This window comes from Hippocampus guttulatus, chromosome 8 (genome assembly GCF_054856545.1).
Source record: "Hippocampus guttulatus isolate MCC_2025c chromosome 8, RoL_Hgut_1.0, whole genome shotgun sequence".
NCBI lineage: Eukaryota > Metazoa > Chordata > Actinopteri > Syngnathiformes > Syngnathidae > Hippocampus > Hippocampus guttulatus.
Window position 1 is genome coordinate 5,770,428 of NC_141268.1, and position 12,772 is coordinate 5,783,199.

Consider the following 12,772-nt stretch of genomic DNA (forward strand, 5'->3'; position numbering starts at 1 on the left):
GTGCCAGAATGGAAATTTCAGTTTTCTTTTTTTTTTCTTTTTTTTTTAACCCTTTCAGGGACAGCAACTTTATTCTTGAAATATTGGTTCTCTCATCTCATAATACCCCTGCATATTAGTAGTTCAACATTCACCTATTCGCTTCACAACCGCTGCAGCTGTAACAAAGCACTTTACAGAATATTTAAAATACTACCTCCAAGAAATCTGAATATTGATCCGTATATCCCTCAGGAATGTCGCATTAAGCACGAAACGAAGTCCAAGTCCACAGGGTTTATTCCTTGGCATAAATACAAACGGCATTACAAAACAATAAATGAAAGACAAAAGTTCTGAACACAATTGCTTCAACAAAAAGGCACACAAAACTCATGGGCTCACATCCACAAGGGGCTTAAAAGTCTTGCTTGTCTCCTTCCTTCGTTGAGTCAGTAGTTAACTATGCTTTTGGTATCATCTTCGTTTCATAATGGTTGTGCAGAGCTCCCAAAGTTGTCTGTGAGTGTGTGTTGGCGGATGCACATGTCAATTAGTGCCAAGCAGAACCCTTTTAGGCTACAATTGGTTCCGTCTCATAATCACCACGAGATGTCAGAGGAACACTAACAGAGAAACAACTCAATGGGGACTATGAAGAGACTGTTAACATCATATATAAGGCGCATCGGATTACAGGACGCACTGTCACCTACAAGCATTCAATTTTCCCAAAAGATGACAGTACGTCATATATGGGATTATATATACAGTATATATATATAATTTTTATTTTATTTTTTTGCTTTTGGCTCCCTTCATCCCCTTGCATTTTTTTTTTTACATTTCCAACACTGGACATCGAACGAACTGGATTCGTTATCGGATGACAGATGTGAAAGTGGCTTTAAAAAAAGCACACACACACACACACACACCACGCTCCATTCTTGCATATTTCTATCCCGGAAAATGAAAGCAGGCTTGGACACAATGAGGTTTAATATGCTAGATGGAAGGCCCTCTGTTGTCTGGTCGTCCTCATTACTTCCAGGTCTTGAATCCAAATGCAGTGGAAGTGGTGGTGAAGGAGGGGTTCGTAGATGGTGGTGGTGGTGGTGGGGGGGGAGTCATTTATATGCTACGGATGCTTCATCCTTTTTCTCTTTTACTCTCATCTCGTACGCTTCCTCAATTTTCTGGAAGCCTTTTTTCATTTTGCGCTCTCATTATTTCCTCCCTCACTTTTGATTCCCCTACCCATACCTCATCTAACCCCCCCCCCCCCACCACCACCACACAAATGCAGCACTAAGGCAGCCTGCAATGCGTGTCTTCACTATCTCATGTCCCTACACCTGAGAGTCCATTTTGCCCTCCGCCAGGATGTCAGATCCCCCCCGCGAGTGGGCTCCTGCTGAAGTTGCAGCGGACAACGGAAGAAATCATCTGACAACGGAGGCGTAGTGAAGCGTGCTAATGAAGCGGGGGTTCTCGTGCTGCGGGACACTCTTCTGTCACAAGCAATCTCTTCTGCGCTCCCGAGGTCCACCAAAGGCCAAATAGGAGCGTTAGGTCGGGATGCAAGCAGACCTTAAGTGTCCTTCGCACTCAATGCCGACGAGCTCATGAAACTTTTCATCGCACGCTTTTTAGAGCAATTTTCAAAAATGAAACGGTTAAAACTAACAACTTGCAATAAAAACAAAGGAAATTCAAACGATAGGAGTTTGAGTGATTTTGAGTAAAGCTGGCTACATTACAAACCCTTCTCATACTTGTAACATTTTCTTTAATTCAATTAAAATCCCAACAATTTTTTCGCACAGTCTTGACTTTATTGTTGTAATATTCCAACCTGCAGGTAAATTGTCCTCCTGATATGCAACTTAAATCTGGCAAAAGTCAGACTTATTCCTCATATTGTCGCGAACATATCCTCCCCTTCCTAAAATAATGGCTTTTTTTAAGCCTTTTTTTTCCAGAAACCACAAGAGACTCAACCTTTGTTTTTGCCACATTTTGACTCACTCACGATAGACTCCCTAATTATCAACTTAATTTTTGCAAAATCGTACATTTTTGTCACATTAAATATGATGACTTTATACGTTTCTTAAAATCTAAACGTTTCTTTCAACACGACTTTATACTCACGATATTGCAGCTGTATACTCATAAAACTCCAACTTTTCCCCAACTTTTGAATTGTTTAATGTATTCTTGTAAATTGACGGCTTCTTTATTGCAAAATAGTTATTCTCGCAGTTTTTAAAAGCAATATTTACAACTTCGGTCCTTTGTTGACTTTTTCTCTCCAACTCCACAACGTCACACCCAGAACATACAACATGTCATTTACCATTGAGGAGTTACAAAGTCCAATGCTCAATGTATTTTCCTCAAGGCTAACAAGCACTGGCTTCACGTTTACCCCGTATTCCATCCTAATGTACTTTCACGGCAGGAGGCTTGATTGCAGGCCAGGTCGGGTGCTGACTTGATAGGACGGAGCTATCCACTGAGTCAAAGACATCCGCCGATTGATGACATTCAATCATGTCCCTGACAGCCAGAAAATGGCGCGGAGAAAAGCAGGACGCTGTTAAAAGTCAAGTCACCAAAATGACAGAGCTGAAAATGAGACGGAGGAGTGGAGACATCCTGGTGGTTAAGTGTCACCTTGTCTGAGCAGTTTTGTTGATGGAGGCCGCGACAGAAGGAAGTGTTCCATTTTTAAACGCCACCTTCAACATCCAGACAGATTTGGCGCACCTCCTCCGTTGTCGTCTTGCGATTCAACGATTGCATATGCGATGGGGCTACCTCCGCGCGCCATCAGATAAAACACTTAAACAATTACGGCCTTATCTGCTGTGGCGGGAGAAGAGCTTGTGGCCTCATTAGGAGCAGATTAGCACGAAGAACCTGAGCCCTGACGCTCGTCACTTGGCTAGTCATCGTGCGGGCCCCCAGGTGCCACTAACCACATTACAACCTTCACGGGGACGGATGAGGTGATAGGCAAATTTCTTTCATCGTAGCCGGGGAGTCACTGCGTCGTCAGTGGTTGTCCAACAATGAAGGTCAAGCTTGTTTTTTTTTAGCTTGGAGGATCTAACTTGCTGTGAAGTAGTCTAGAAGGTTAGGACTTTTTTTGACCGATTGCCTATAAAAATCCGTCTAAATGGGGGGGGGGGGGGGTATTCTCTCCAATTCCGACATATGAAACCAAAATTCTTGGCAAAAATTGCTACAAAGTCAACAAATTTCAGTCCAAATTTCCCATGAATCATATGTTCCAAAGTCAAGAGTTTTTCAAGTAAACAGAACCAATCACAAATTTTGTGACAAATGTATCCCCAAGTTAACCAATGTTAACCAAATTGCTTGGGGGAAATTGTGTTGCACACTCCGAAAATGTCAGCCAAAATTTGTGGTTAAAACAACTAAACCGTTTCAACCATAGATTTTGGGGGAAAAACATGCCTCCCAAGTCAAAAAATTTTAAACAAATTTTGGAGGAAAAATATGTATGGCTTCAATCCAAAAACAACTTCAATCAAAATTGCTGCGGAAAAAGAATGTGAACCAGTTTCATGCCAAATGTATCTTTCAAAGTCAAACCAAAAATTTCAGGCAGAAAATGCCTCCCAAGAATTTCAACCACAATTCTTATGGAAAATATGCTCCAATGTTGATCGTTTTAACCCAAATTCTTGGGAAAAATTTTTCCCAGATCAAAAATTTCTGTTCGGAAATATCCTTCAAGTCAAACCGTTTTAATCAACATTACATTTGGGCCCAGTGGTCCAGTGGTTAGCGCATCGGCCTCACAGTGCGGAGGTTCAGGGTTGGATTCCGGCTCTGGCCTGCCTCTCTGTGTGGAGTTTGCATGTTCTCCCTGGGTGGGCCTGCATGGGCTTTCTCCGGGTACTCCAGTTTCCTCCCACATTTCAAAAACATGCATGGCATTCTGATTGAACACTCTGTCTAAATTGTCCCTCGGTGTGAGTGTGAGCGCGGATGGTTGTGCGTCTCTGTGTGCCCTGCGATTGGCTAGCAACCGGTTCAGGGTGTCCCCCACCGACTGCCCGAAGACAGCTGGGATCAGCTCCAGGTCCTTTTTTTTTTTTTTTTAAGTAGAAGGGCTAACCACAAGGGCCTAATTTTTTTTTAAAGTCTTCTTAAAAATATTAATAACAACATCAAATATGCTTATCAGTGTTGTTTCAATTATTTTTCAATCTTATTTAATGTCAGGCTTGCTATTTGGGCTAATGGAAGCAACGGTGTTCGGATGAGCAGTTATGTAATAGCACAACAACAATGACATCATTGCAGTGGAGACAGACAAAAAAAGAGAAAAATAGTTGAACAAAAGTTGTCCTGCCTCAAGCTCTTTTCATGTGCCAACCATGTGAAACGTCGCTGGCAACAGTTGAACAATAGCGTTTGAGCGCACCCATGAAATCTTAATGCCATCTTCGCGCCGTCACCCAACATTCTCCTTCTCCACTTGTCATTTTTTTCTCTTCCGGAACATTCTCCTCGCTCTTTCTACCCCCCTAGCCTATCTCTAGCCAGGCAGCACTTTAACCATATACTGTATGATCTAATCTACACACATTTTGATTTTCTTATTTCATATCTTGCTGAATAATATCCCATTGATGATGAAGTAGAACATTGCAAGGCAAAGGGAAAATTCATTTTTATTAGCCATCAAATGGATTGTGACAAAATGGCTGCAAATGAATACAAAATACCATCATGACATGCACTGTATACTTGGTACATAATTAATATAGTCCATCGAGTTTGTTGCGGGCAGCAGAATGGTAGACTGGTTCGCATATCCGCCTCACAGTGCAGAGCTCGCGGATCGGAATCCGGGCTCAGGCCTGCCTGTTTCGAGTTTGCATGTTCTCCCCATGCCTGCGTGGGTTTTCCCCGAGTACTCCGGTTGCCTCTAAATTCCAAAAACTTGCATGGTAGGTTAATGGAACACTCTAAACTGGGGTTCGGTAACCCGCGGCTCCAGAGCCGCATGTGGCTCTTTAGCGCCGCCCTAGTGGCTCCCTGGAGCTTTTTCAAAAATGCTTGAAAATGGAAAAAGATTGGGGAGGGAAATATATTTTTTGTTTCAATATGTTTTCTGTAGGAGGCAAAACATGACACAAACATTCTTAACGTTTTCCAATGCTGTAAAAAATGTATAAAATACATATTAAATATCAACATTTCTGTCAACGAAGATTTGCATCATAGCCTGCGACGCACGTTTCTATGAGCAGGCTGGGATGCCTGGCAGGTGGCTGTTGTAAAAAACATGGCGTTTCATGTACATTTCACTGAGGGTACTGGCAAAGAATGGGAATCTGGAGGGCCAAGCGAAGCATTTTCGAACGGTACACGTGAGCTGCAATAGTTAACACGCAGCAAAAATGCATCACATGCCTCGTTCATCTTAGGGGCCGTTAAGGTTGTTGCTCATTGTGGCATGCGTGTGGAAGTGTGTGCGTCTGCGCGCATTTGCGGGAACGGGTCGATCACGGGAGGTTGGTTGATCGAAAAGTAGATATTCGGTCAAAAAAGGTTGTGCACCGCAGGGAAAAAAAATATTTAATCATGAAGGCTCATTTTATAATTGTAGCCAACTGATAGTAGGCTCATATAGCTAATATAGACACATACACCATGTGTTGCCTTCATTATAAGGCTTATACAGTATAAGGACTTACAATTTTTGCGGCTCCAGACATCTTTGTTTTTTGGGGTTTTTATTCTTATTTTTTGGTCCAATAGGGCTCTTTCAACATTTTGGGTTGCCGACCCCTGATCTAAACTGTCCCTAGCTGCAACTGTGAGTGTGTGAATGAATGGTTGTTTGTCTATGTGTGCCCTGCGATTGGCTGGCAACCAGTTCAGTGTGTACCTCATGGCAGGTACACTCTCAATTTTCCCTCGGTGTGGTTATGAGCATGGATGGTTATTTGTCTAAGTGTGCTCTGCGATTGGATGGCAACCAGTTCAGAGTGTCCCCCGCCTAGTGCCTGGTGATGGCTGGGATAGGCTCTCACATGCCTGCAAAAGGATATACGAGTCAGATAATGGACGGATGAAGTCAGAAGCCAAGTTAGCTCCTACACATTGTACACTATATTTATGTTAGCATGCTAATTTATACTAGCACAGTGTCAATTTCTCATATTGTTGCCAGCCAATGAAGAAAGTGGAACTCCCAACAGTCTGGGTTTTTTTTCTTTTTTGGGGGTTTGAGGGGGGATACATGCTTTTTATTGGACAACAGTGTTTCCTCTGACCCTCTCAGCGCACATGATGACCCAAAGCGTGCACCACTCACACACATTACATTTTGATATGCATTCCTTCATTTCTACGCAAGTTTAATCTGCAAACACCACACCACAGCATTCCCACTTCCTTTACGGTTTCAGTAGTGAAAGGGTGCATGCTCAATTGTTTGACTGTAGTTTGAAGCATACATGCACTCACACTCACCACTGACGCAGATGCTAGTAACGCGGCCTGCTCCATTCCAAACATTGGCGTGCCCCTTAAATGAGGCTCTATCGTACTTTCGGAGGTCAGGTGACCAGATTTTTTTGTGTTTTATTAAATGACATACTCCATTATTTATTACTGTGCAAGGTGGGACTATATTGTTCCAGATGTCTTTGAGACTTCATTAATTGTACTTAAAATCAGCTGTATGCTGAAATGAAAGTAAAGGCTGATTTTATTCGGGTCACACATTTATATTGAATAATTTGTTCTGTTTTGATGTACAGGTGGTTTGAACTTATCGACATCTTTTTTTGATAACTTTTTTTGGTTCCGGGTTTTGCGACATGTGTGAGCCTGTTTTGGCAGACGTGCACATGTCTACTATCACTCACTTGCTCATTATGGTCCAAGGGTTGCTCAGCGAGTTTGTGTGAATGCTCACACGCATGGAAATTAGACGGAACATTGTTGGACAGCAACAGGAGTTTGTTTTTATTTCGCCCCAAAATTCTGTTCTGTGTGTCAGATATAGAAAATGGAAAAAAAATACATGAAAAAAGATGCATGATTTTTACTGGACCGTGATGATATGCAGTATGGTGCTTATAAAGCTGTTATTTAGTCAAACATGGAAGACATTTGTCTGCCACATACCTGAGTGTGCCTCTCAACGATTTCTAATAAAATGTGTGTATAGTATGTGCTCCAAAACTGTGTGTACCAAATCACACAATGAGAGGAACTTTGACTTTATAACTGTTTGAATCCATATAGTTGTGTCTCTGGAGTTGCTGTCCACCTATCAAATGTGAAATTGAACTGTCATATAGATCAGTCTTTTGTTATCTGCCATGTGAATTTACTTCACATTAACTTTACATACGTTTCGGGTCAAGTTTGACTTGTTTGGACATTTAACAAAATAATACATCTACGGTAAATAAAAATATCCCAAAACGGATTTGTTCACCATGAACGTTTAATGACTTTCCTTGGAAGTACCCGATATACTCAAAAAATGACAAATGTCAAACTTGACCCAGAACAACCTACTCTGTGTTGCATGGAAAAGGAACAGCATTTAAGGGTTGCATGTTCAAAGGAGAGCTTTTGAAATGAGGTATCTTTTTCTCTCCACTGCGCAGACCATGCTGACTGCCATCTCCATGAGCGCCATCGCCACGAATGGAGTCGTGCCAGGTGGGTGAGCAGACGACGGAGTCTCTGTTTGGCACCAGTCCGCTTCTAAATTTCCCTTTTTTATTTGCCGATCACACCTTGCAAGTTAGCCTGAGCACAGCTTGACGTCCCCTACTAAAAGAGTCCGTCTGGGATTCTTGTACACAAATGATATTTACGCCAAATCAAAGTGGCGGCCGCACGTCTGAAACACACATTATGTGGTATATGGCGGTAATTGTGTGTGTTGACGAGCCCCGGGGGTCACAGGAAATAAGCGGCAAGTGCGGAAGTGTAGCTGCACAGCGCTGATTAAGCTTATGGTTGATTTCTATTCATTTCATTTGGGCAGAATTAGAAAACGCAAGTGCCGTGGTAAAACAAGAAGAAGAGATAGGCGAGCGAGGCTGAAGTGAAAGTACGACTGCAGGGGAAGGCATCGCGTGACACCAGCAAATTGCGACACAAATGTATTTCCTGGGCATGAAGAATTAGTCAATTATCAACAATGCTGCTTGCATGTTTTTCAAGTCAATACTAAAAAGTGAAATGAAAGTCGCTCTCGACTAGTCGCGGATGGCGTCATTGATATTTTTTCAGTTAAGTAGTGGCTTGAAGTATGACGTTCTGACTCCTCCTCAATTCAAAAACACGTCATTAGCAAGTAGATGATGTCATGGTCTAAAGTTCATTGTGGCGTAATAAAGTTTCCAAGTAGTATTGTCTGTATAAGCTCTCATATGAACACTATTGCAGGGTCTTAATCTGCTCCATTGAATGAAATACCGCACAGGCCTTCTCTGCTGGCCTTAACATTAAACTTTGTACTTGGTCTAAATTTGTAAAATATTGTATAGATTTGTTTCCAACAGTCTTTGGTCTTCATTTTATATTGTGTGTTTTGACAGGGCAACTTTTCTGGTCTTTTCTCAAAGCAGCCCTGATGTAGTCAGTCACGGGAACAAACATGTGCGAGTCATGCTAGGTATGAATGTAGCATAATGATGCTAGTGTCACCATCATAAGCTGTTCTCTTTGGTACAATAAATTGATCTTGCAATTACAACCGGCTGGAAACCGCTACGTTCATGACTGAGGTGGTGTATCTCTCACAGAAATTTGGTTTAACTCGAGGATATTCAATGCTAGCATGCAGCTAGCTGGCCGGCATCCGATAAAGGCTGGGAGGCATATGGACTAACTAACTGTTATAAATCCTACAGTGGTTACAGAATTTGAATGTTTCCCTCAAATTCCCTCAAATTAAAGTTGAAAACCTGTAAGTTAAGCACATCTCGTTTGTTTCATTGGGAATCCAGTGTGGTGGTGTTTATAGTCAAAGAGTGTGTTCATGTCCCATGAATGAAGAGATGAAGAAGTAACATATACTTAATGCATGAGCTGAGCTCATTCACACAGGAATATCATCAAGTACACACCCGTTCAAGAGGCCCAAAGACACAGAATGAAAGGCTTGTTTGCAAGCTCCTGCAGTCGTTTGTGCGGTAACACACAGCCATTTTGCTTTCATCTAAATGCTATGTACCTTAGCAGTGACCTGGCGGAAGGAATTTTACAAAATGTTCATGAAATGATTTGTGCATAAACGGAGCGATGAATGAAGTTTGGCGGCCGGCTGGATATCATTTTTCACATTAGTTCTAAGGAGATTCCACTGCATTTACAGTGGTAATCATTAAATCGATTAAATAGCAGGATTTATTGGGAATCTTGATCCTGAAAATTTACATTAGAGTGTGGCTGCTGGCCAAGGATCTTCAATTGCCCTGCTCATTACAAATTAATAACTTTTTCTGGCTGCTAGTAAGGAAACAGTTCATATGGAGCTTGGCTCCGTGGGAACCACAAGCGCATGGCACGCGTTCACATCAGCTGCCCACTTCGGCCACAGACAGCGCGCACCAGTCATGGAGTGAAAAAGACGCTCTGTCACAACCGTCCTGCTCACTGAAACACCAAGTCATACCTGTCAACTCATACGGTTTAGCCATAGTTCATACGGATTTTGTGGTGAATCTTACGTATATGGCCGTACCGCACAAATCATACGGATTCTGAAAATGTCCGGGGGTTTTTCTCCCCCCTAACAGGTAGTTCCGTTTGCTTTTGCCCAGAATGGTGCTAGTCTACTCAAATGCTTTCATTTCCGGTAACTTTCCAGTAAATCACGTGGTTCCTAGTTGAAAACAGCAGAGTATTCATTGCATACTTCGGTAATGTACAAGCAAGTTCAAGTTTTTTTTCTGCCGTTATTTTGACATATAAAATGCTTTGGTATGTTATAAGGATTTTTTGCTCTTTATAAGGATTTTTTTGGTAGTTTATACAGGTTGGCGCTCCGAAAAGTTGACAGGTATGCCAAGTCAACAATTTGAATCCTGAAAATCCACTAAGTCTCAACTTAATGATACTGTAATGAACAAACACAACATGCATTCAGAGTTAATTACACAAAAAAAAAGTAGAGGTCAGTTTTGTGCAACTTTAAAGGAATATTTTCCCCAAATTGTGTTTGCTTTGTATGCCCAATCTATTTTTTTTACTTAAAAAAAAATTTGTACCACGAATCCCCACCCACTGGTGAAGACAGGGGGAGGTCGGCGTGGCACTGCCCCCCCCCCCCCCCGTCCCCACTACGTCAATTGATTGACAGCAGCAGAGCCGCAACTCACGCTAATTGAGCCTGCTAGCATTTTTTAAATCAGTGACACCTCCCAACTGTTACGCCTTTGCCGCACAGTAGTTGGCGCTATGTAGCACAAAATGTTGTAATGCACCTCACAATTTAGGAAGAAAATTCTCCTGGCCCCAATCAAGAGTTCGTTTTTGACATTATAAAACAAATGTCAGGTTGGTTTCTCCGTGAAACGCGAGCCATTGTTTCATATCACTTTTACGTCCTGATTGTTTTGGACGGACATCGACACTCTTGCGTTGTTTTGCACAAGCTAAAATAAATGGGTTGTTGTTATATACAGTGTAATAGCGCCCTCCCATGGTTGAAAGGTCTAACAGACGCTAATTTAGGTCAACAGTGGTCGAATGGCATTAACATTTTTAGGCTCGAAGTGGGGATTTTAATATAATGTCACATTATTAATGTTAATAATACTATGTGGTTTAACTTTTAAGTAAAGCTAACCAGGGAATGAAAAGACAAGGGGAAAATATATATATGACAATTCATCAAACAAAAAGGCAAAATATTAGGAATAGATTCTTTGGCATATTTTGTGGAACTCCCCCACCCCGCCCCACCCCACCAAAAGAGCCTCCTACCCCTAACGCCCGGTCCTCCCAAATAAAAAATCCCGGCTCCGCCAATGCCCCTGCCTGTTCATAAATTCACCTTTTTGCTTGTTTTCTTTTTGCATCTTATTTTTAGCGTGGTGAAAAACTCACATGTTCCCGGATCTCTGCAAATTTTTGCACTCATTCTGTAATGTTCTAATATGCCAGACAATAGCATCGAAGCGCCGGCTCATTAGGAAAGTAATGTTTGGTGTCACGAATGTTGAAGTAATACAGCTCTTACGAAAGAAGGTTTTTGTATGATGGAGAGGATCCAGGTTTAGCCTAGATTGTTAGTGGAAGTTACAGTCCTTTGGCGCATAGTATCTTCCGGTTTCCACCCCCACCCCATTTTTTACTGATATTGTGACATCAAGTCAAAAAAAATGAAAATGCTAATGATATGAATGTCTTCCAGCTGTCATTCGTATAACTTGGAACTGCACAATCATCATATGACATATTCAACTTGTGTTGGTGTGTTTGTGCAGCTGGAGGCTCGTACTACATGATATCCCGTTCACTGGGCCCCGAATTTGGGGGCGCGGTGGGGATCTGCTTCTACCTGGGGACCACCTACGCCGGAGCCATGTACATCCTGGGTGCCATCGAGTTGCTCCTGGTGAGAAAACCTTCTTTACTTCCCTTTCACTTTTATTCTGCAGCAGGTCAGCTGTGGGTTAGAGGAGCGATGTGCACCCTGGACTGGTTGCTGATTTATAATTTTATCTGTGGTTTTATTGTTCTTGTTTTGGTTGTAAAGTGTCCTTGAGTGTTTTGAAAGGCGCTTATAAATGAAATGTATTATTATTATTATTAAGTCAATCGTAGGGCACACTTGGAGAGAGACAACCATTCACACTGATATTTACACAGTCACTGACATTTTTATGATAAAACGTTTTATATTATACTGTATAATGTATTGATCTATGAGCTAAATTGTATTAAATATGCAAATTATAACAAAGATATTCAACATTACATTTCAATGTGTGCCAATTATACGTGGATTTTTGGGTCGGCCAAGTCTATAGGGGCATCCACTGTTTTAGATTTTGCTTGGATGGATGGAAATAATTGTGAGACAAACTGTAGGAATACAAGAAAATGTATTACATTAGAATTTGATAACACGGTACACTGGTATGCATTTTCTTTCTGTAAAATGCAAAAGTCTCATTTGCGTTGTCATTAAGAAGCAATTTTATCATCTTGGTAATGTGAAGCTCGACTTTTCGGACTAGCAGTACGTGTGTTTTCTTCTGGAATATTTATATTTTATATTTTGGTTTTATTTTGGGTGTGTACTATTATTCATTTTTTGACCGAATGTTCGAAAGAAAAATTCCCAAAAAAGCAAACAAACAGAAAAAAAAAGCAACCAATTGGCTAAGATCAAGCTCCGCTGAAGCATCCCTTTCAAAGTGTCCCACATTAAATTTAACTCATTCACTCCCAAAGACGTTTTTAAACGTCTTTTCAGACTTGTTCTAGAATTGGGTGGTACTGAATGAGTTAAGATGCCGACTTTATCACATGACCTCCTCTCTACGCTGAATGCTGATGAAACGTTTCATCTCCATCTTCATACAGCTAATTATGCAAATACTGCATTCAGGGGGACATCAAGACACAAAGAGCGTACTTTGAAATACTGGATCTCTCATTGCTGCAGCCCCTTACCAACAAGAGACCACAGTGTGTGTGTGTGTGTGTGTGTGTGTGTGTGCGCGCGCGTGTGTGTGTGTAGGTGTATGTGTGTGTGTGT

At 41.6% G+C, this 12,772-nt stretch overlaps 1 protein-coding gene and 1 long non-coding RNA gene across 3 annotated transcripts in view; one reads left to right on the plus strand and one right to left on the minus strand.

Moving 5' to 3' along the window:
* The window catches only part of slc12a5a (solute carrier family 12 member 5a), a 191,432-nt gene that overhangs the window by 150,153 nt on the left and 28,507 nt on the right, over nucleotides 1-12,772 (plus strand). For both annotated transcript variants that reach the window (XM_086118447.1, XM_086118448.1), the window contains exons 5-6: nucleotides 7,656-7,710; nucleotides 11,493-11,623. In XM_086118447.1, the coding sequence (XP_085974573.1) occupies nucleotides 7,656-7,710; nucleotides 11,493-11,623 (186 nt within the window). The remainder of the gene's footprint in view (nucleotides 1-7,655; nucleotides 7,711-11,492; nucleotides 11,624-12,772) is intronic.
* LOC147200929 (uncharacterized) lies at nucleotides 262-2,825 on the minus strand. The gene is made up of 2 exons (XR_015101531.1): nucleotides 2,662-2,825; nucleotides 262-2,544 (listed from the first exon to the last, which is right to left on the minus strand). It is a non-coding gene; the product is annotated as an uncharacterized LOC147200929 (long non-coding RNA).